Source organism: Salmo salar, chromosome 05 (genome assembly GCF_965601325.2).
Source record: "Salmo salar chromosome 05, fSalSal1, whole genome shotgun sequence".
Lineage (NCBI taxonomy): Eukaryota > Metazoa > Chordata > Actinopteri > Salmoniformes > Salmonidae > Salmo > Salmo salar.
Genome location: NC_138295.1, coordinates 76,907,463 through 76,931,404, shown reverse-complemented (window position 1 = coordinate 76,931,404; position 23,942 = coordinate 76,907,463). Strand labels below are relative to the sequence as shown.

The following is a 23,942-nucleotide window of genomic DNA, read 5'->3' as shown; positions in this document are numbered from 1 at the left end:
TCAGTAACTATGGTGATATTTCTGAAACCTTGCTGCTTTATATTTACTTACCTTTGAGTAATTTAGCAGACGCTCTTATCCAGAGTGACTTACATGAGCAATTAGGGTTAAGTGCCTTGCTCAAGGGCAATCTATAGATTTTTCACCTAATTGGCTCGGGGATTCAAACCAGAAAGTAGAGGGGTTAGAGAGAATGACATCACTCTACAGGGTCACAGCGAAGGAGGAGAGAGCAGGGAGAGTGATGCTGAATCGTTGACCACCCAGCCTGACATCTGGACTGAACTGAAGGAGCTGAGAGACATGGTGGTGGAACAGAGAGTGGAGCTGAGGAACATGGTGGTGGAACAGAGAGTGGAGCTGAGGAACATGGTGGTGGAACAGGGAGTGGAGCTGAGAGACATGGTGGTGGAACAGAGAGTGGAGCTGAGGAACATGGTGGTGGAACAGAGAGTGGGGCTGAGGAACATGGTGGTGGAACAGAGAGTGGAGCTGAGGAACATGGTGGTGGAACAGAGAGTGGAGCTGAGGAACATGGTGGTGCAACAGAGAGTGGAGCTGAGGAACATGGTGGTGGAACAGAGAGTGGAGCTGAGGAACATGGTGGTGGAACAGAGAGTGGAGCTGAGGAACATGGTGGTGGAAGAGAGAGTGGAGCTGAGGAACATGGTGGTGGAACAGGGAGTGGAGCTGAGGAACATGGGGGCCAGAGTGACAGCCAGTGAGGGTCAGGCGGTGGAACTGAAGAGAGAGAACTCAGGTAAAGAAGGGTGTTTATGTATAATAATAGCAAATTCAGGATGTAGTGCAATTGGGACTCCAACCCGAGTCCCTGTAAGTGTCAGTCCAACGTCTTAGCCATTACACCAAGAGATCCAAACGTTTGTATTACGGGCACTACACTATGTTTATTGCATGTGGGTTAGCTCCTTTTTCATTCAGCAGAGATTAAAAAGCCTAATGTTATTGTAGTTTGAGACCAGACTGAGCCAGGTGGAGAGCCAGGTGGAGGAGCTGAAAGGAGAGGTGGAGGAGCTGAAAGGAGAGGTGGAGGAGCTGAAAGGAGAGGTGGTGGAGCTGCAGAAGGAGAGATGGAGGAGCTGAAAGGACAGATGGAGGAGGTGAAAGGAGAGATGGAGGAGCTGAAAGGAGAGATGGAGGAGCTGAAAGGAGAGGTGGAGGAGCTGAAAGGAGAGATGGAGGAGCTGAAAGGAGAGATTGAGGAGCTGAAAGGAGAGGTGGAGGAGCTGCAGAAGGAGAGATGGAGGAGCTGAAAGGAGAGGCGGAGGAGCTGAAAGGAGAGATGGAGGAGCTGAAAGGAGAGGTGGAGGAGCTGAAAGGAGAGGTGGAGGAGCTGCAGAAGGAGAGGTGGAGGAGCTGAAAGGAGAGGTGGAGGAGTTGAAAGGAGAGGTGGAGGAGCTGCAGAAGGAGAGATGGAGGAGATGAAAGGAGAGATGGAGGAGCTGAAAGGAGAGATGGAGGAGCTGAAAGGAGAGGTGGAGGAGCTGTAAGGAGAGATGGAAGAGCTGAAAGGAGAGGTGGATGAGCTGAAAGGAGAGGTGGAGGAGCTGCAGAAGGAGAGATGGAGGAGCTGAAAGGAGAGGTGGAGGAGCTGCAGAAGGAGAGGTGGAGGAGCTGAAAGGAGAGGTGGACGAGCTGCAGAAGGAGAGGTGGAGGAGCTGAAAGGAGAGGTGGAGGAGCTGCAGAAGGAGAGGTGGAGGAGCTGCAGAAGGAGAGGTGGAGGAGCTGAAAGGAGAGGTGGAGGAGCTGCAGAAGGAGAGGTGGAGGAGCTGCAGAAGGAGAGGTGGAGGAGCTGAAAGGAGAGGTGGAGGAGCTGCAGAAGGAGAGGTGGAGGAGCTGAAAGGAGAGATGGAGGAGCTGAAAGGAGAGGTGGAGGAGCTGCAGAAGGAGAGATGGAGGAGCTGAAAGGAGAGGTGGAGGAGCTGAAAGGAGAGGTGGAGGAGCTGCAGAAGGAGAGGTGGAGGAGCTGCAGAAGGAGAGGTGGAGGAGCTGAAAGGAGAGGTGGAGGAGCTGCAGAAGGAGATGGTGAACCAAAGAGCGAAGTGTCACTGTGACTGAACAGCAGTTCCACAAGAACAAGGTGGAGGAACTGGAGAGGGAGAGAATGCAGCGAACATGAGGCAGCTTCCTTTCATTTGACTATTGTAGTCATCAGTTTATTTGACTATTGTAGTCAGGAAGAGTGTGTTGAATTCATCATCAGTTTATTTCAGCTCTAGACATCAGATCAAGAGCTCTAGATATTATTCCCATAATTCTAGCCCAAGCAGCTGAACTGTCAGCCATGGGGACCAGAGTGACAGCCAGCGAGAGAGAGGTGGAGGAACTGAAAGGAGAAGTGGAGGGGCTGAAGAGAGAGAACACAGGTAAGACAAACACAGACTTTCAGAAACTCATTGTATCTAATGTGTTGTGGGAATATGTTCATTTTATGAATTTATCTTACTCAACATACAGAAACTTATAGAACAATTTTGTGCTCAGTGACAGACCCAAGCTGGCCTTCTCTGCTGGTGTGACTAACTCAGGAAAGTAGGACCTTTCAATACTGAGACCCAAATGATCTACACCAACGTCTTCACCAACATCGGCAACACCTACAACCCACATACAGGTACTGCTGCTACGTATATGACATTAGTTACAGACACCTACAACCCACATACAGGTACTGCTGCTACGTATATGACATTAGTTACAGACACCTACAACCATCATACAGGTACTGCTGCTACGTATATGACATTAGTTACAGACACCTACAACCATCATACAGGTACTGCTGCTACGTATATGACATTAGTTACAGACACCTACAACCATCATACAGGTACTGCTGCTACGTATATGACATTAGTTACAGACACCTACAACCATCATACAGGTACTGCTGCTACGTATATGACATTAGTTACAGACACCTACAACCATCATACAGGTACTGCTGCTACGTATATGACATTAGTTACAGACACCTACAACCATCATACAGGTACTGCTGCTACGTATATGACATTAGTTACAGACACCTACAACCATCATACAGGTACTGCTACTACGTATATGACATTAGTTACAGACACCTACAACCATCATACAGGTACTGCTGCTACGTATATGACATTAGTTACAGACACCTACAACCATCATACAGGTAGGTACTGCTGCTACGTATATGACATTAGTTACAGACACCTACAACCATCATACAGGTAGGTACTGCTGCTACGTATATGACATCAGTTACAGACACCTACAACCATCATACAGGTACTGCTGCTACGTATATGACATTAGTTACAGACACCTACAACCATCATACAGGTAGGTACTGCTGCTACGTATATGACATTAGTTACAGACACCTACAACCATCATACAGGTACTGCTGCTACGTATATGACATTAGTTACAGACACCTACAACCCATCATACAGGTACTGCTGCTACGTATATGACATTAGTTACAGACACCTACAACCATCATACAGGTAGGTACTGCTGCTACGTATATGACATTAGTTACAGACACCTACAACCATCATACAGGTACTGCTGCTACGTATATGACATTAGTTACAGACACCTACAACCATCATACAGGTAGGTACTGCTGCTACGTATATGACATTAGTTACAGACACCTACAACCATCATACAGGTACTGCTGCTACGTATATGACATTAGTTACTGACACCTACAACCATCATACAGGTAGGTACTGCTGCTACGTATATGACATTAGTTACAGACAACTACAACCATCATACAGGTACTGCTGCTACGTATATGACATTAGTTACAGACACCTACAACCATCATACAGGTAGGTACTGCTGCTACGTATATGACATTAGTTACAGACACCTACAACCATCATACAGGTACTGCTGCTACGTATATGACATTAGTTACAGACACCTACAACCATCATACAGGTACTGCTGCTACGTATATGACATTAGTTACAGACACCTACAACCATCATACAGGTACTGCTGCTACGTATATGACATTAGTTACAGACACCTACAACCATCATACAGGTAGGTACTGCTGCTACGTATATGACATTAGTTACAGACAACTACAACCATCATACAGGTACTGCTGCTACGTATATGACATTAGTTACAGACACCTACAACCATCATACAGGTACTGCTGCTACGTATATGACATTAGTTACAGACACCTACAACCATCATACAGGTAGGTACTGCTGCTACGTATATGACATTAGTTACAGACAACTACAACCATCATACAGGTACTGCTGCTACGTATATGACATTAGTTACAGACACCTACAACCATCATACAGGTAGGTACTGCTGCTACGTATATGACATTAGTTACAGACAACTACAACCATCATACAGGTAGGTACTGCTGCTACGTATATGACGTTAGTTACAGACAACTACAACCATCATACAGGTAGGTACTGCTGCTACGTATATGACATTAGTTACAGACACCTACAACCATCATACAGGTACTGCTGCTACGTATATGACATTAGTTACAGACAACTACAACCATCATACAGGTACTGCTGCTACGTATATGACATTAGTTACAGACACCTACAACCATCATACAGGTAGGTACTGCTGCTACGTATATGACATTAGTTACAGACACCTACAACCATCATACAGGTACTGCTGCTACGTATATGACATTAGTTACAGACACCTACAACCATCATACAGGTACTGCTGCTACGTATATGACATTAGTTACAGACACCTACAACCATCATACAGGTAGGTACTGCTGCTACGTATATGACATTAGTTACAGACACCTACAACCATCATACAGGTACTGCTGCTACGTATATGACATTAGTTACAGACACCTACAACCATCATACAGGTACTGCTGCTACGTATATGACATTAGTTACAGACAACTACAACCATCATACAGGTACTGCTGCTACGTATATGACATTAGTTACAGACATCTACAACCATCATACAGGTACTGCTGCTACGTATATGACATTAGTTACAGACACCTACAACCATCATACAGGTAGGTACTGCTGCTACGTATATGACATTAGTTACAGACACCTACAACCATCATACAGGTACTGCTGCTACGTATATGACATTAGTTACAGACACCTACAACCATCATACAGGTACTGCTGCTACGTATATGACATTAGTTACAGACACCTACAACCATCATACAGGTACTGCTGCTACGTATATGACATTAGTTACAGACAACTACAACCATCATACAGGTACTGCTGCTACGTATATGACATTAGTTACAGACATCTACAACCATCATACAGGTACTGCTGCTACGTATATGACATTAGTTACAGACACCTACAACCATCATACAGGTAGGTACTGCTGCTACGTATATGACATTAGTTACAGACACCTACAACCATCATACAGGTAGGTACTGCTGCTACGTATATGACATTAGTTACAGACACCTACAACCATCATACAGGTACTGCTGCTACGTATATGACATTAGTTACAGACACCTACAACCATCATACAGGTACTGCTGCTACGTATATGACATTAGTTACAGACACCTACAACCATCATACAGGTAGGTACTGCTGCTACGTATATGACGTTAGTTACAGACAACTACAACCATCATACAGGTAGGTACTGCTGCTACGTATATGACATTAGTTACAGACACCTACAACCATCATACAGGTACTGCTGCTACGTATATGACATTAGTTACAGACAACTACAACCATCATACAGGTACTGCTGCTACGTATATGACATTAGTTACAGACACCTACAACCATCATACAGGTACTGCTGCTACGTATATGACATTAGTTACAGACACCTACAACCATCATACAGGTACTGCTGCTACGTATATGACATTAGTTACAGACACCTACAACCATCATACAGGTACTGCTGCTACGTATATGACATTAGTTACAGACAACTACAACCATCATACAGGTACTGCTGCTACGTATATGACATTAGTTACAGACATCTACAACCATCATACAGGTACTGCTGCTACGTATATGACATTAGTTACAGACACCTACAACCATCATACAGGTAGGTACTGCTGCTACGTATATGACATTAGTTACAGACACCTACAACCATCATACAGGTACTGCTGCTACGTATATGACATTAGTTACAGACACCTACAACCATCATACAGGTACTGCTGCTACGTATATGACATTAGTTACAGACACCTACAACCATCATACAGGTACTGCTGCTACGTATATGACATTAGTTACAGACACCTACAACCATCATACAGGTACTGCTGCTACGTATATGACATTAGTTACAGACATCTACAACCATCATACAGGTACTGCTGCTACGTATATGACATTAGTTACAGACACCTACAACCATCATACAGGTAGGTACTGCTGCTACGTATATGACATTAGTTACAGACACCTACAACCATCATACAGGTACTGCTGCTACGTATATGACATTAGTTACAGACACCTACAACCATCATACAGGTACTGCTGCTACGTATATGACATTAGTTACAGACACCTACAACCATCATACAGGTACTGCTGCTACGTATATGACATTAGTTACAGACACCTACAACCATCATACAGGTACTGCTGCTACGTATATGACATTAGTTACAGACACCTACAACCATCATACAGGTACTGCTGCTACGTATATGACATTAGTTACAGACACCTACAACCATCATACAGGGTACTGCTGCTACGTATATGACATTAGTTACAGACACCTACAACCATCATACAGGTAGGTACTGCTGCTACGTATATGACATTAGTTACAGACACCTACAACCATCATACAGGTAGGTACTGCTGCTACGTATATGACATTAGTTACAGACACCTACAACCATCATACAGGTACTGCTGCTACGTATATGACATTAGTTACAGACACCTACAACCATCATACAGGTACTGCTGCTACGTATATGACATTAGTTACAGACACCTACAACCATCATACAGGTACTGCTGCTACGTATATGACATTAGTTACAGACACCTACAACCATCATACAGGTACTGCTGCTACGTATATGACATTAGTTACAGACACCTACAACCATCATACAGGTACTGCTGCTACGTATATGACATTAGTTACAGACACCTACAACCATCATACAGGTAGGTACTGCTGCTACGTATATGACATTAGTTACAGACACCTACAACCATCATACAGGTACTGCTGCTACGTATATGACATTAGTTACAGACACCTACAACCATCATACAGGTACTGCTGCTACGTATATGACATTAGTTACAGACACCTACAACCATCATACAGGTACTGCTGCTACGTATATGACATTAGTTACAGACAACTACAACCATCATACAGGTACTGCTGCTACGTATATGACATTAGTTACAGACACCTACAACCATCATACAGGTACTGCTGCTACGTATATGACATTAGTTACAGACACCTACAACCATCATACAGGTAGGTACTGCTGCTACGTATATGACATTAGTTACAGACACCTACAACCATCATACAGGTAGGTACTGCTGCTACGTATATGACATTAGTTACAGACACCTACAACCATCATACAGGTACTGCTGCTACGTATATGACATTAGTTACAGACACCTACAACCATCATACAGGTAGGTACTGCTGCTACGTATATGACATTAGTTACAGACACCTACAACCATCATACAGGTACTGCTGCTACGTATATGACATTAGTTACAGACACCTACAACCATCATACAGGTACTGCTGCTACGTATATGACATTAGTTACAGACACCTACAACCATCATACAGGAGGTACTGCTGCTACGTATATGACATTAGTTACAGACACCTACAACCATCATACAGGTAGGTACTGCTGCTACGTATATGACATTAGTTACAGACACCTACAACCATCATACAGGTACTGCTGCTACGTATATGACATTAGTTACAGACACCTACAACCATCATACAGGTACTGCTGCTACGTATATGACATTAGTTACAGACACCTACAACCATCATACAGGTACTGCTGCTACGTATATGACATTAGTTACAGACACCTACAACCATCATACAGGTACTGCTGCTACATATATGACATTAGTTACAGACAACTACAACCATCATACAGGTAGGTACTGCTGCTACGTATATGACATTAGTTACAGACACCTACAACCATCATACAGGTACTGCTGCTACGTATATGACATTAGTTACAGACATCTACAACCATCATACAGGTACTGCTGCTACGTATATGACATTAGTTACAGACACCTACAACCATCATACAGGTAGGTACTGCTGCTACGTATATGACATTAGTTACAGACACCTACAACCATCATACAGGTAGGTACTGCTGCTACGTATATGACATTAGTTACAGACACCTACAACCATCATACAGGTACTGCTGCTACGTATATGACATTAGTTACAGACACCTACAACCATCATACAGGTACTGCTGCTACGTATATGACATTAGTTACAGACAACTACAACCATCATACAGGTACTGCTGCTACGTATATGACATTAGTTACAGACATCTACAACCATCATACAGGTACTGCTGCTACGTATATGACATTAGTTACAGACACCTACAACCATCATACAGGTAGGTACTGCTGCTACGTATATGACATTAGTTACAGACACCTACAACCATCATACAGGTAGGTACTGCTGCTACGTATATGACATTAGTTACAGACACCTACAACCATCATACAGGTACTGCTGCTACGTATATGACATTAGTTACAGACACCTACAACCATCATACAGGTAGGTACTGCTGCTACGTATATGACATTAGTTACAGACACCTACAACCATCATACAGGTACTGCTGCTACGTATATGACATTAGTTACAGACACCTACAACCATCATACAGGTACTGCTGCTACGTATATGACATTAGTTACAGACACCTACAACCATCATACAGGTACTGCTGCTACGTATATGACATTAGTTACAGACACCTACAACCATCATACAGGTAGGTACTGCTGCTACGTATATGACATTAGTTACAGACACCTACAACCATCATACAGGTACTGCTGCTACGTATATGACATTAGTTACAGACACCTACAACCATCATACAGGTACTGCTGCTACGTATATGACATTAGTTACAGACACCTACAACCATCATACAGGTACTGCTGCTACGTATATGACATTAGTTACAGACACCTACAACCATCATACAGGTACTGCTGCTACGTATATGACATTAGTTACAGACACCTACAACCATCATACAGGTAGGCTGCTGCTACGTATATGACATTAGTTACAGACACCTACAACCATCATACAGGTACTGCTGCTACGTATATGACATTAGTTACAGACACCTACAACCATCATACAGGGGTACTGCTGCTACGTATATGACATTAGTTACAGACACCTACAACCATCATACAGGTAGGTACTGCTGCTACGTATATGACATTAGTTACAGACACCTACAACCATCATACAGGTACTGCTGCTACGTATAAGACATTAGTTACAGACACCTACAACCATCATACAGGTAGGCTGCTGCTACGTATATGACATTAGTTACAGACACCTACAACCATCATACAGGTAGGTACTGCTGCTACGTATATGACATTAGTTACAGACACCTACAACCATCATACAGGTACTGCTGCTACGTATAAGACATTAGTTACAGACACCTACAACCATCATACAGGTAGGTACTGCTGCTACGTATATGACATTAGTTACAGACACCTACAACCATCATACAGGTACTGCTACTACGTATATGACATTAGTTACAGACACCTACAACCATCATACAGGTACTGCTGCTACGTATATGACATTAGTTACAGACACCTACAACCATCATACAGGTAGGTACTGCTGCTACGTATATGACATTAGTTACAGACACCTACAACCATCATACAGGTACTGCTGCTACGTATATGACATTAGTTACAGACACCTACAACCATCATACAGGTACTGCTGCTACATATATGACATTAGTTACAGACACCTACATCACTAACAGGCTGCTCCAGTGTTTATGAGATACAGACAGTGTTGATCTCTCCCTCCTTTCCTCTGATGCAGATGTCTTCACAGTCCCATTGAGAGGAGTCTACTACTTCAGATTCTCTGGCATGGACGCCCGCACATCGGCATATATGGGTGTATCCTTATTTAAGAATAATCAGCATTAAATATTGTCAAATCAGTACAATAGCCAGGAAGGGCATCAGTATGTATCTAATGCAGTGAGTCTGGAGCAGGGGGACTTAATCTACATGTACCTTCCCTCAGGCTATGGTCTCAATGAAGATTCAAATAAATGTTGCCCCTTCAGTGTCTTCCTGCTCTCCTCTATGTGAGGGCAGAGAGAACCAAAACAAAAGCTGTGATGAAATCAGAGCCATGAGTTTTCTCATAACAACCCGTCCATTCAACGTGATGTAATAACTAATGACCAGTGTCTTCTGTTCTATGTTCTAAATTTGACCTCATTTTCTAGATGACGACAAAAGTATGCAGGGTTGTTGAACGGCCCAGTGATTCCTCTCCCTGTCTGGTCCTCATTACTGATATGTTCCTGAAACAGAACATCATTCACATAACACCTCAATGTAACTGTTGAATTGTTTATTCCTTTTTCTCATGACGTTTTACAAACATTCTGCCAGCATGGCAAAGTCTAAATGAGGGAGATGCTACAGTCTAAAGTCATTCAAGTGCTGTAAGGTAAAAGACAACTGCATTTTACAACCAGATCATTCAGGACAGACAGAACAGAAAGCATGGTTGTTACAGCGAGACCTCCGAGCAACAGATTGGATTGGACCGGACTCTCTCTATATATATACCAGTGGAGGCTGCTGAGGGGAGGACGGCTCATAATAATGACTGGAATGGAGTGGTATCAAACACATGAAAACCGTGTTCTTGATACCATTCCATTCACTCCATTCCAGCCATTATTATTAGCCGTTCTCCCCTCAGCAGGCTCTACTAATATATACAGTACCAGTCAAGTCTGGACACACAAACTCATTCAAGGGTTTTTCTTTATTTTTACTATTTTCTACATTGTAGAATAATAGTGAATACATCAAAACTATGAAATAACTCATATGGAATCATGTAGTTATCAAAAAAGTGTTAAACAAATCAAAATATATTTAATATTTTAGATTCTTCAAAGTAGCCACCCTTTGCCTTGATGGCAGCTTTGCACACTCTTGGCATTCTCTCAACCAGCATCATGAGGTAGTCACCTGGAATGCATTTCAATTAACAGTTGTGTCTTGTTAAAAATTAATTTGTTGAATTTATTTCCTTCTTAATGCGTTTGAGCCAATCAGTTGTGTTCAGAGGAGACTGCGTGAATCAGGCCTACATGGTCGAAATGCTGCAAAGAAACCATTACTAAAGGAAACCAATAAGAAGAAGGGACTTGATTGGGCCAAGAAACATGAGCAATGGACATTAGACTGGTGGAAATCTGTCCATTGGTCTGATGAGTCAAAATTAGAAATTTTTGGTTCCAACTGCAGTGTCTTTGTGAGACACAGTGTAGGTGAACGGATGATCTCTGCATGTGTTGGTCCCACTGTGAAGCATGGAAGAGGAGATGTGATGGTGTGGGGTGCTTTGCTGGTGACATTGTCTATGATTTATTTAGAATTCAAGGCACACTTAACCAGCATGGCTACTACAGCATTCTGCAGCGATACACCATCCCATCTGGTTTGGGCTTAGTGGGACTATCATTTGTTTTTCAACAGGACAATGACTCAACACACCTCCAGGCTGTGAAAGGGCTATTTGATCAAGAATGATGGACTGCTGCATCAGATAACCTGGCCTCCACAAATATATTTGTTTAACACTTTTTTGGTTTCTACATGATTCCAAATGTGTTATTTCATAGTTTTGATGTCTTCACTATTATTCTACAATGTAGAAAATAAGAAAAAATACACTTTTGACACGTACTGTATATATCTCCCTCTCTCTCTGTCTCTCGCTCTCTCTCTCTCACACACATGCACACATGCATTCAAGTAAATATACACACTCTCACATACACACACACACATTCAATATACTGTATGAATACTGACAGTCTGAGCCTCGACCCTGTAAGATCTATCTTTTTAGTAATAATCTGTTGAGTAAAAATGTATTATTGCCAGTCATAATAATCATAAAAGCTATGAATAAAAAGCTATAAAACAGTATAAATATTCAGCCAGCTCAGATGAGAATGATAAAACAAGCATTATAATTTTAATTCAGGTGAATACACACACATCCTAAATCTTCCCATTGACATCAACACATGATTTACGCAAAATCCTTTCTATCCATAATGTGTAAATCCCATTCATCTCTATTTTCTCAAAATATAGACTAGATATTTCTACCCTCTTGATTTGTAATACATGTTTGAAGCTTATGAGACAATCTTCCACAATGTGAGCATTTTGGTTTGGTTTCAAACAATAAGATCTATGTGAAGTGCAGGTAACATGAGTCCTAACAGTAAACGTCCCACTCATGAGTCATTTAACAGTAAACGTCCCACTCATGAGTCATTTAACAGTAAACGTCCCACTCATGAGTCATTTAACAGTAAACGTCCCACTCATGAGTCATTTAACAGTAAACGTCCCACTCATGAGTCATTTAACAGTAAACGTCCCACTCATGAGTCATTTAACAGTAAACGTCCCACTCATGAGCCATTTAACAGTAAACATCCCACTCATGAATCATTTAACAGTTAACATCCCACTCATGAGTCATTTAACAATAAACGTCCCACTCATGAGTCATTTAACAGTAAACCCCCCACTCATGAGTCATTTAACAGTTAACGCCCCACTCATGAGTCATTTAACGGTAAACGTCCCACTCATGAGTCATTTAACAGTAAACCCCCCACTCATGAGTCATTTAACGATAAACGTCCCACTCATGTGTCAATGTACATCATCAACAGTTGCAGACATTACAAATGAAACCTATATATAAAAAAGTAAACATCAAGTTGATAAAGGTTCTTTCCACATCATTCCACTCCATACTTCTTCAGTTACCTAAATTGGTGGCGTGTGATTGGATGGTGACCCTTCTGTGCGGTGGCTCCTCTGTGCTCCGATTGGCCACCAGCTCCTGCAGCTGCAGTGCCCCTCCACCAATGAAACAAAAGGCCGGGCACACAGGGGCAGAGCAATCCACATGCCCCTCCCACAGGGTGCGCAGCGAGTGGGCGTCGTAGAACGTGACCCGCCCCTTCTCGAAGTCCAGACAAACCCCCAGGCGCGGGGGCAGGGGGGCAGTAGGGGGGCCATGGTTGTTCCCATGGGTACTGTGGGTATTGTGGTGTAAGTTTGCTGCCCCCTGGGGTAAGAGGACCTTTCCCATGCCCATGGTCAGGAAGCAGAAGGGAGGGGAGGAGTCTGGGGAATCCTCAGCCCCACTGTCATGGCCACTGTCTGGGTCATAGCTGGAGAGAGGGAAGGGGGAGGGGAGAGAGAGGGGAGGGGGAGGAGGGAAGGGGGAGAGAGTGGAGGGGGGAACGGGAAGAGAGAAGGGGGGAAGGGGAAGAGAGAGGGGGGGATCGAGTGAGTGAGGAAGAGGGAGGACAAGGGGAGACTGAGTTTACTTCGTTTTATTGTCATTGGAACAACTTCTTTACTACCCCCTACCTCTACCTCCCTCTACCTCCCTCTGCCCCCCTACCTCTACCTCCCTCTGTCCCACCTACCTCTACCTCCCTCTGTCCCCCCAACCTCTACCTCCGTCTGTCCCCCCAACCTCTACCTCCGTCTGTCCCCCCAACCTCTACCTCCCTCTGTCCCCCCTACCTCTACCTCCCTCTGTCCCCCCTACCTCTACCTCCCTCTGTCCCACCTACCTCTACCTCCGTCTGTCCCCCCTACCTCTACCTCCGTCTGTCCCCCCAACCTCTACCTCCCTCTGTCCCCCCTCCATCTCCATCCCTCCCTCTACCTCCCTCTGTCCCCCCTACCTCCCTCTGTCACCTCTATCTCTACCTCCCTCTACCTCCCTCTGCCCCCCTACCTCTACCTCCCTCTGTCCCACCTACCTCTACCTCCGTCTGTCCCCCTACCTCTACCTCCCTCTGGCCCCCCAACCTCTACCTCCGTCTGTCCCCCCTACCTCTACCTCCCTCTGTCCCCCCAACCTTTACCTCCGTCTGTCCCCCCTACCTCTACCTCCCTCTGTCCCCCCTACCTCTACCTCCGTCTGTCCCCCCTACCTCTACCTCCCTCCCTCTACCTCCCTCTGTCCCCCCTACCTCCCTCTGTCACCTCTATCTCTACCTCCCTCTACCTCCCTCTGCCCCCCTACCTCTACCTCCCTCTGTCCCCCTACCTCTACCTCCCTCTGTCCCCCCAACCTCTACCTCCGTCTGTCCCCCCTACCTCTACCTCCCTCTGTCCCCCCTACCTCTACCTCCGTCTGTCTCCCCTACCTCTACCTCCCTCTGTCCCCCCTACCTCTACCTCCCTCTGTCCCCCTACCTATACCTCCGTCTGTCCCCCCTACCTCTACCTCCCTCTGTCCCCCCTACCTCTACCTCCCTCTGTCCCCCCAACCTCTACCTCCGTCTGTCCCCCCCTACCTCTACCTCCCTCTGTCCCCCCTACCTCTACCTCCGTCTGTCCCCCCTACCTCTACCTCCCTCTGTCCCCCTACCTCTACCTCACTCTGTCCCCCCTACCTCTACCTCCCTCTGTCCACCCTCCCTCTCCATCCTTACCTCTATCTCTACCTCACTCTGTCCCCCTACCTCTACCTCCCTCTGTCCCCTCTACCTCCCTCTGTCCCCTCTACCTCCCTCTGTCCCCCCTACCTCTACCTCACTCTGTCCCCCTACCTCTACCTCCTTCTGTCCCCTCTACCTCCCTCTGTCCCCCCTACCTCTACCCCCCTACCTCTACCTCCCTCTGTCCCCTCTACCTCTACCTCCCTCTGTCCCCCCTACCTCTACCTCCCTCTGTCCCCCCTACCTCTACCTCCCTCTGTCCCCCCTACCTCTACCTCCCTCTGTCCCCTCTACCTCCTTCTGTCCCCTCTACCTCCCTCTGTCCCCCCTACCTCTACCTCCCTCTGTCCCCCCTCCATCTCCATCCCTCCCTCTACCTCCCTCTGTCCCCCTACCTCACTCTGTCACCTCTATCTCTACCTCCCTCAACCTCCCTCTGTCCCCCCTACCTCTACCTCCCTCTGTCCCCTCTACCTCTACCTCCCCCTGTCCCCTCTACCTCCCTCTGTCTCCCCTACCCCAACCTCCCTCTGCCCCCCCTACCTCTATCTCCCTCTGTCCCCCTATTTCTACCTCCCTCTGTCCCCTCTACCTCCCTCTGTTCCCCTTACCTCCCTCTGTCCCCCTACCTCTACCTCCCTCTATCCCCCCTACCTCTACCTCCCTCTGTCCCCCTCCCTCTACCTCCATCTCCATCCCTCCCTCTACCTCCCTCTGTCCCCCCTACCTCCCTCTGTCACCTCTATCTCTACCTCCCTCTACCTCCCTCTGTCCCCCCTACCCCAACCTCCCTCTGTCCCCTCTACCTCCCTCTGTCCCCTCTACCTCCCTCTGTCCCCCCTACCCCAACCTCCCTCTGTCCCCCTACCTCTACCTCCCTCTGCCCCCTACCTCTACCTCCCTCTGTCCCCCTCCCTCTACCTCCATCTCCATCCCTCCCTCTACCTCCCTCTGTCCCCCCTACCTCCCTCTGTCACCTTTATCTCTACCTCCCTCTGTCCCCCCTACCCCAACCTCCCTCTGTCCCCTCTACCTCTACCTCCCTCTGTCCCCTCTACCTCCCTCTGTCCCCCCTACCCCAACCTCCCTCTGTCCCCTCTACCTCCCTCTGTCCCCTCTACCTCCCTCTGTCCCCCCTACCCCAACCTCCCTCTGTCCCCTCTACCTCTACCTCCCTCTGCCCCCTACCTCTACCTCCCTCTGTCCCCCCTCCCTCTACCTCCCTCTGTCCCCCCTCCATCTCCATCCCTCCCTCTACCTCCCTCTGTCCCCCCTACCTCCCTCTGTCGCCTCTATCTCTACCTCCCTCTACCTCCCTCTGCCCCCCTACCTCTACCTCCCTCTGTCCCCTCTACCTCTACCTCCCTCTGTCCCCCCTACCTCCCTCTATCTCTACCTCCCTCTACCTCCCTCTGCCCCCCTACCTCCCTCTGCCCCCCTACCTCTACCTCCCTCTGTCCCCCTACCTCTACCCCCCTCTGTCCCGCCTACCTCCCTCTGCCCCCCCTACCTCTATCTCCCTCTGTCCCCCTACCTCTACCCCCCTCTGTCCCCCCTACCTCTACCTCCCTCTGTCCCCCCTACCTCTACCTCCCTCTGTCCCCCCTACCTCCCTCTGTCCCCCCTACCTCCACCTCCCTCTGTCCCCCCTCCCTCCCTCTGTCCCCCCTACCTCCACCTCCCTCTGTCCCCCCTACCTCCCACTGTCCCCCCCTCCCTCTCCTTCCCTCCCTCTACCCCCTCTGTCCCCCCCTCCCTCTCCTTCCCTCTCTCCCCCCTACCCTTACCTCCCTCTGTCCCCCCCTCCATCTCCATCCCTCCCTCTACCTCCCTCTGTCCCCCCCTCCCTCTCCATCCCTCCCTCTACCTCCCTCCCTCTGTCCCCTCTACCTCCCTCTGTCCCCCTCCCTCTCCTTCCCTCCCTCTCCCCCCCTCTCTCCTCTCTCACCGGGGGCTGGCCATGTCCTGGGGAAGGTGGAACCACTCCTGGAGCTTGGCCTCCTGTCCAACTCCCACCTGAGGAACGCAGAGAGAAAAATAACATGTTAGATTGAGTAAATTATACACATCCACGCACGCACGCACGCACACACACACACACACACACATCTCTCTTTCTCACCTTGACCAGGTAGGAGCCGGGCTCCACCGAGCATGCCCAGTAGTGCCTTCCTTGGGTAATGGCCAGGTCGCCTATGAGGAGGTCAGAGGTCAGGTGACAGGAAGTGAGGGAGCGGTCGGCGGCCTGCAGAAGGGAGAGGCCAGGCACGCTGCGGGCATACGTCTGACCTTTACCCAGCGCCAGTCGGTCAGCATGCAAACCCCAGCGAGAGTCCAGAGAGAAACACAACACTGACGGAGGAGGGAGAGGGGGAGGAGGAAGAGAGGAGGAGAGGGAGAGGGGGAGGAGGAGAGGGGGAGGAGGGAGGGAGGGAGGGAGAAGGAGAGGAGGAGAGGAAGAGGAGAGGGGGAGGAAGAGGAGGGACAGTGAGGAGGAGGAGGGAGAAGGAGAGGGGGAGGAAGGGAAGGGTTAGATATAGCATCAGGGAGAGGAGGGACAGTGAGAGGAGGAGGAGGGAAAAGGAGAGGGGGAGGAAGGGGAAGGGTTAGATATAGCATCAGGGAGAGGAGGGACAGTGAGAGGAGGAGGAGGGAAAAGGAGAGGGGGAGGAAGAGGAAGGGTTAGATATAGCATCAGGGAGAGGAGGGACAGTGAGAGGAGGAGGAGGGAGAAGGGGGAGGAAGGGGAAGGGTTAGATATAGCATCAGGGAGAGGAGCAGAGGAGCAGAGCTGCTTACATCTACAGGAAACTGATGTCTTCTGGAGGAATAAATACACCCCAGGAAAGAGAGGATAGGAAAGAGGGAATGAGGAGAGCAGGAAATAAGAGAGAGAGAGAGAGAGAGAGGTCTAAAGAGGGAGAGAAACCTAGCCCAATACAGATACGACTGCTGATCACTGATCAGTTTTTGAGAAATAAATGAATCTCCTTTAGTAAGTTGCATGAACACTTAATAACACAGGAGACAGGGGGAATGTTTATACAGTATGGACAGTGTGAGGACAGAGAGGGAGAGATGTCGCTAAAGAGAGAGAGAGGTAGAAGAAGGACAGAGAGGGAGAGATGTCAATAAAGAGAGAGAGAGGTAGGAGGACAGAGAGGGAGAGATGTCGATAAAGAGAGAGAGGTAGGAGAAGGACAGAGAGGGAGAGATGTCAATAAAGAGAGAGAGGTAGGAGAAGGACAGAGAGGGAGAGATGTCGATGAAGAGAGAGAGGTACGAGAAGGACAGAGAGGGAGAGATGTTGATGAAGAGAGAGAGGGAGGAGAAGGACAGAGAGGGAGAGATGTCGATAAAGAGAGAGAGAGGTAGGAGAAGGACAGAGAGGGAGAGATGTCGATAAAGAGAGAGAGAGGTAGGAGAAGGACAGAGAGGGAGAGATGTCAATAAAGAGAGAGAGGTAGGAGAAGGACAGAGAGGGAGAGATGTCGATGAAGAGAGAGAGGTAGGAGAAGGACAGAGAGGGAGAGATGTCGATAAAGAGAGAGAGGTAGGAGAAGGACAGAGAGGGAGAGATGTCGATGAAGAGAGAGAGGTACGAGAAGGACAGAGAGGGAGAGATGTTGATGAAGAGAGAGAGGGAGGAGAAGGACAGAGAGGGAGAGATGTCGATAAAGAGAGAGAGAGGTAGGAGAAGGACAGAGAGGGAGAGATGTCGATAAAGAGAGAGAGAGGTAGGAGAAGGACAGAGAGGGAGAGATGTCAATAAAGAGAGAGAGGTAGGAGAAGGACAGAGAGGGAGAGATGTCGATGAAGAGAGAGAGGTAGGAGAAGGACAGAGAGGGAGAGATGTCGATAAAGAGAGAGAGGTAGGAGAAGGACAGAGAGGGAGAGATGTCGCTAAAGAGAGAGAGGTAGGAGAAGGACAGAGAGGGAGAGATGTCGATGAAGAGAGAGGTAGGAGAAGGACAGAGAGGGAGAGATGTCGATGAAGAGAGAGAGGTAGGAGAAGGACAGAGAGGGAGAGATGTCGATAAAGAGAGAGAGGTAGGAGAAGGACAGAGAGGGAGAGATGTCGCTAAAGAGAGAGAGGTAGGAGAAGGACAGAGAGGGAGAGATGTCGATGAAGAGAGAGGTAGGAGAAGGACAGAGAGGGAGAGATGTCAATAAAGAGAGAGAGGTAGGAGAAGGACAGAGAGGGAGAGATGTCGATAAAGAGAGAGAGAGGTAGGAGAAGGACAGAGAGGGAGAGATGTCGATAAAGAGAGAGAGAGGTAGGAGAAGGACAGAGAGGGAGAGATGTCGATAAAGAGAGAGAGGTAGGAGAAGGACAGAGAGGGAGAGATGTCAATAAAGAGAGAGAGAGGTAGGAGAAGGACAGAGAGGGAGAGATGTCGATAAAGAGAGAGGTAGGAGAAGGACAGAGAGGGAGAGATGTCGATGAAGAGAGAGAGGTAGGAGAAGGACAGAGAGGGAGAGATGTCGCTAAAGAGAGAGAGGTAGGAGAAGGACAGAGAGGGAGAGATGTCAATAAAGAGAGGTAGGAGAAGGACAGAGAGGGAGAGATGTCGATAAAGAGAGAGAGGTAGGAGAAGGACAGAGAGGGAGAGATGTCGATAAAGAGAGAGAGAGGTAGGAGAAGGACAGAGAGGGAGAGATGTCGATAAAGAGAGAGAGGTAGGAGAAGGACAGAGAGGGAGAGATGTCAATAAAGAGAGAGAGAGGTAGGAGAAGGACAGAGAGGGAGAGATGTCGATAAAGAGAGAGAGAGGTAGGAGAAGGACAGAGAGGGAGAGATGTCGATAAAGAGAGAGAGAGGTAGGAGAAGGACAGAGAGGGAGAGATGTCAATAAAGAGAGAGGTAGGAGAAGGACAGAGAGGGAGAGATGTCGATAAAGAGAGAGAGGTAGGAGAAGGACAGAGAGGGAGAGATGTCGATAAAGAGAGAGAGAGGTAGGAGAAGGACAGAGAGGGAGAGATGTCGATAAAGAGAGAGACAGGTAGGAGAAGGACAGAGAGGGAGAGATGTCGATAAAGAGAGAGAGGTAGGAGAAGGACAGAGAGGGAGAGATGTCAATAAAGAGAGAGAGGTAGGAGAAGGACAGAGAGGGAGAGATGTCAATAAAGAGAGAGGTAGGAGAAGGACAGAGAGGGAGAGATGTCGATAAAGAGAGAGAGAGGTAGGAGAAGGACAGAGAGGGAGAGATGTCGATAAAGAGAGAGAGAGGTAGGAGAAGGACAGAGAGGGAGAGATGTCGATAAAGAGAGAGAGGTAGGAGAAGGACAGAGAGGGAGAGATGTCAATAAAGAGAGAGAGGTAGGAGAAGGACAGAGAGGGAGAGATGTCAATAAAGAGAGAGGTAGGAGAAGGACAGAGAGGGAGAGATGTCGATAAAGAGAGAGAGAGGTAGGAGAAGGACAGAGAGGGAGAGATGTCGATAAAGAGAGAGAGAGGTAGGAGAAGGACAGAGAGGGAGAGATGTCGATAAAGAGAGAGAGAGGTAGGAGAAGGACAGAGAGGGAGAGATGTCAATAAAGAGAGAGGTAGGAGAAGGACAGAGAGGGAGAGATGTCAATAAAGAGAGAGAGGTAGGAGAAGGACAGAGAGGGAGAGATGTCGATAAAGAGAGAGAGGTAGGAGAAGGACAGAGAGGGAGAGATGTCGATAAAGAGAGAGAGGTAGGAGAAGGACAGAGAGGGAGAGATGTCGATAAAGAGAGAGAGAGGTAGGAGAAGGACAGAGAGGGAGAGATGTCGATAAAGAGAGAGAGAGGTAGGAGAAGGACAGAGAGGGAGAGATGTCGATAAAGAGAGAGAGAGGTAGGAGAAGGACAGAGAGGGAGAGATGTCGATAAAGAGAGAGAGAGGTAGGAGAAGGACAGAGAGGGAGAGATGTCGATAAAGAGAGAGAGGTAGGAGAAGGACAGAGAGGGAGAGATGTCAATAAAGAGAGAGAGAGGTAGGAGAAGGACAGAGAGGGAGAGATGTCGATAAAGAGAGAGAGAGGTAGGAGAAGGACAGAGAGTGGGATGGTAGTATTCTTCTGAATCAAGTACAGAGGGTTAGCAAGGTGAAAGAGCGGAAGGAGAGATAGGGCGATAAAGGGATGGAGAGAGGATGGAGGGATGGAGAGAGGATTGAGGGATGGAGCGAGGATGGGGGATGGAGAGAGCATGGACGGATGGAGAGAGGGCCGGGGGTGGAGCTGGGTTGCAGAACAGAGGGAGAGGGTTATGCAGAGAGAAGATGAGAAGATGAGGGAATTGAGAAGGTGAAGGGATGGATTGGGACAAAAGAGGTATTGACTTTGTTAAACAATTCCCCAACAATAATTGTATCATGAATTGCGTATTATCGTGTCTGTGTGTGTGTCTCACCTGGTGCAGGTGGTGTGTGCAGGTAAACCTCTTCGCTGTACTCTCCAAACCCCGCCTTATTGCTTCCTTTCACCCTTAGCACGTACACACTGTCCATCTCCAGCCTGTCAATCACAGCACTAGTCCCGCCCACCTCCTCCAGGCGTTGCCACGCCACTGGAGCATTGGGACTCCTGACCTCTCCTCCCCAGCCTGCCTCGGTCAATCCCATTCGCTGCTGGAACTCGACGGAGAAGTGCCAGGCAGGGGCGGAGTCCTGGGGGAGTCGCCAGCACAGGAACAGCTGGTCATAGGCCAGCGTCCGCTGAGTGTCAATCACAGGAGCCAATGGGGCTGTAGCAGGGGCGGGGCAGAGAAGAAAAGGGAGTTATATTGGTGGATGGGATGAGTTAGCTTTCAGATCTAACCTCTTACACACACCTCTTATGTATTCCATGTTGCTGATGACTTTCAGTTCTCTGGAGGCGTCCATGTGGAAGTGTCTGAAGGAGGGATCAGCCGAGAGAGAGAAACACTGCATATTCTCTATCGCTTTCACCAGCCTGGAGAGAGAGAAAGAGAGAGTCAGAGGCAGAGAAAAAGAGAGAAAGAGTGAGAGAGAAAATAGAGAGGGGGGGGGGGCTGGTAAGTGTTAAGCGTTGATATTGCACCTGTTATTTACCCACAGTGTGTGTGTGCGGGTGAGCATGTGTGTTTTGCATCTACCACCCGTACCTGTTGTGGGTGATTCGTGCGGCCTGTACGAAGCAGGGTTGGTCGGTCTCTTTGAGCAGCTCCTGTGTGTAGGCCATTAACCCGCCGTGCTCCTGCAGACCCCTCCTCTCAGACACCTGGGCCAACAGGGCCTCCCCCCTCCTCAGCCGGGCCCCCTCCAGGGCCAGGGTCAACGCTCCCTGTCGCTCAGCTAGAGACGCCCCCAGCTCCCTCACAGACTGGGACAACTGCTCCCTCGCCAACGCACTGTTCAACTAGAGAGAGGGAGTTGAGAGGGGGTATAAGGGAGGGGGTAGAGGGAGAGAGAGGGGGGTATAAGGGGATGTGGTAGAGGGAGAGAGGGGAAGAAGAGAGGGGGTAGAGGGAGGGAAAGAAGAGCATGAAGGTTATACTGTGTTGGAGAGAAAGAGGCAATCGAAGGATAGAGGGAGGAAAGTAGTGGATTGGAATGAAAGAGAGACAGAAAGGATGGAGAGAGAGTTTACCTCCATATGTGTGATGGCACTCTCCAGCTGAGTTATCTGAGCCTTTACTGTGTCCTGATTGGCCAGAATGTAGTTGATCTCCTTGGTGATTTTGTCCTCAGGTGTTAAGAGAGACAGATGACAATATCAGCAAGCAAACATGTAGTTTCATGTTTTAACAGATAGATAGATAGATAGATAGATAGATAGATAGATAGATAGATAGATAGATAGATAGATAGATAGATAGATAGATAGATAGATAGATAGATAGATAGATAGATAGATAGATAGATACCTTTAGTGCCTGGCAGGCCTGTGCGATGGGCGCCACCTTGTGGCCGTGGTGGACTCTGCGGAGCTTACAGAGCGGACACAGCAGCCTCTGGCAGGAGCGACAGTACCACAACAACCTCTCCTGCTCATGCTCCAGACACGTTAGGACCTAATAGGGAAGAACGGGGGAGAGGAGGAGAGGAGGAGAGGAGAGAGGGCAAGAGGGGAGGAGGGGGAGAGGAGAGGAGAAGGAGAGAGGAGAGGGCAGGAGGGGAGAGGAGAAGGGAGGAGGGGGAGAGGGTTGAGGGGGTGAAGAGGGGAAAGGAGAGGGCAGGAGCGGAGAGGAGGGGAGGAGGGGAGAGGAGGGAAGAGGAGAGGGGAGGAGGGGAGAGGGGAGGAGGGGGAGAGAAGGGGAGAGGGCAGGAACGGAGAGGAGGAGAGAGGGGAGGAGGGGGAGAGGGCAGGAGAGGAGGGGAGAGGGGAGGAGGAAGAAGATATAACAGGAGGAGGAAGACAGGTACAGTAGAGGTGTAGATACAGGGGTGGGCAGGGAGGAGAGAGGAAGAAGATATAACAGGAGGAGGAAGACAGGTACAGTAGAGGTGTAGATACAGGGGTGGGCAGGGAGGAGAGAGGAAGAAGATATAACAGGAGGAGGAAGACAGGTACAGTAGAGGTGTAGATACAGGGGTGGGCAGGGAGGAGAGAGGAAGAAGATATAACAGGAGGAGGAAGACAGGTACAGTAGAGGTGTAGATACAGGGGTGGGCAGGGAGGAGAGAGGAAGAAGATATAACAGGAGGAGGAAGACAGGTACAGTAGAGGTGTAGATACAGGGGTGGGCAGGGAGGAGAGAGGAAGAAGATATAACAGGAGGAGGAAGACAGGTACAGTAGAGGTGTAGATACAGGGGTGGGCAGGGAGGAGAGAGGAAGAAGATATAACAGGAGGAGGAAGACAGGTACAGTAGAGGTGTAGATACAGGGGTGGGCAGGGAGGAGAGAGGAAGAAGATATAACAGGAGGAGGAAGACAGGTACAGTAGAGGTGTAGATACAGGGGTGGGCAGGGAGGAGAGAGGGAGAAGATATAACAGGAGGAGGAAGAAAAGGAGGTCACCAGCCAAACTCAGAGAGAGTCACGGTGGAGGAAACGTAAAGGAGAGAGAGAGGTACTGTAGAGGAAACAGGTGAAGGAGAGA

At 48.1% G+C, this 23,942-nt stretch overlaps 1 protein-coding gene and 1 pseudogene across 2 annotated transcripts in view; one reads left to right on the top strand and one right to left on the bottom strand.

Moving 5' to 3' along the window:
* Positions 1 to 1,196: 1,196 nt before the first annotated feature.
* Positions 1,197 to 10,484, top strand: LOC123743052 (complement C1q-like protein 3; annotated as a pseudogene).
* A 253-nt stretch (positions 10,485 to 10,737) lies between these two features.
* LOC106590740 (tripartite motif-containing protein 46) overlaps positions 10,738 to 23,942 on the bottom strand; it is a 32,234-nt gene continuing 19,029 nt past the window's right edge. Inside the window, exons 5-12 of one of the 2 annotated variants that reach the window (XM_082975592.1) lie at positions 22,765 to 22,911; positions 22,488 to 22,583; positions 22,003 to 22,256; positions 21,709 to 21,830; positions 21,289 to 21,621; positions 17,031 to 17,260; positions 16,857 to 16,924; positions 10,738 to 13,621 (exon numbers count right to left, since the gene is read on the bottom strand). In XM_082975592.1, coding sequence (XP_082831718.1) covers positions 13,204 to 13,621; positions 16,857 to 16,924; positions 17,031 to 17,260; positions 21,289 to 21,621; positions 21,709 to 21,830; positions 22,003 to 22,256; positions 22,488 to 22,583; positions 22,765 to 22,911 — 1,668 coding nt within the window. In that variant the 3' untranslated portion in view covers positions 10,738 to 13,203. Of the gene's footprint in view, positions 13,622 to 16,856; positions 16,925 to 17,030; positions 17,261 to 20,204; positions 21,117 to 21,288; positions 21,622 to 21,708; positions 21,831 to 22,002; positions 22,257 to 22,487; positions 22,584 to 22,764; positions 22,912 to 23,942 lie in introns of those variants that run through there. The other variant, XM_082975593.1, reaches the window with a different exon arrangement.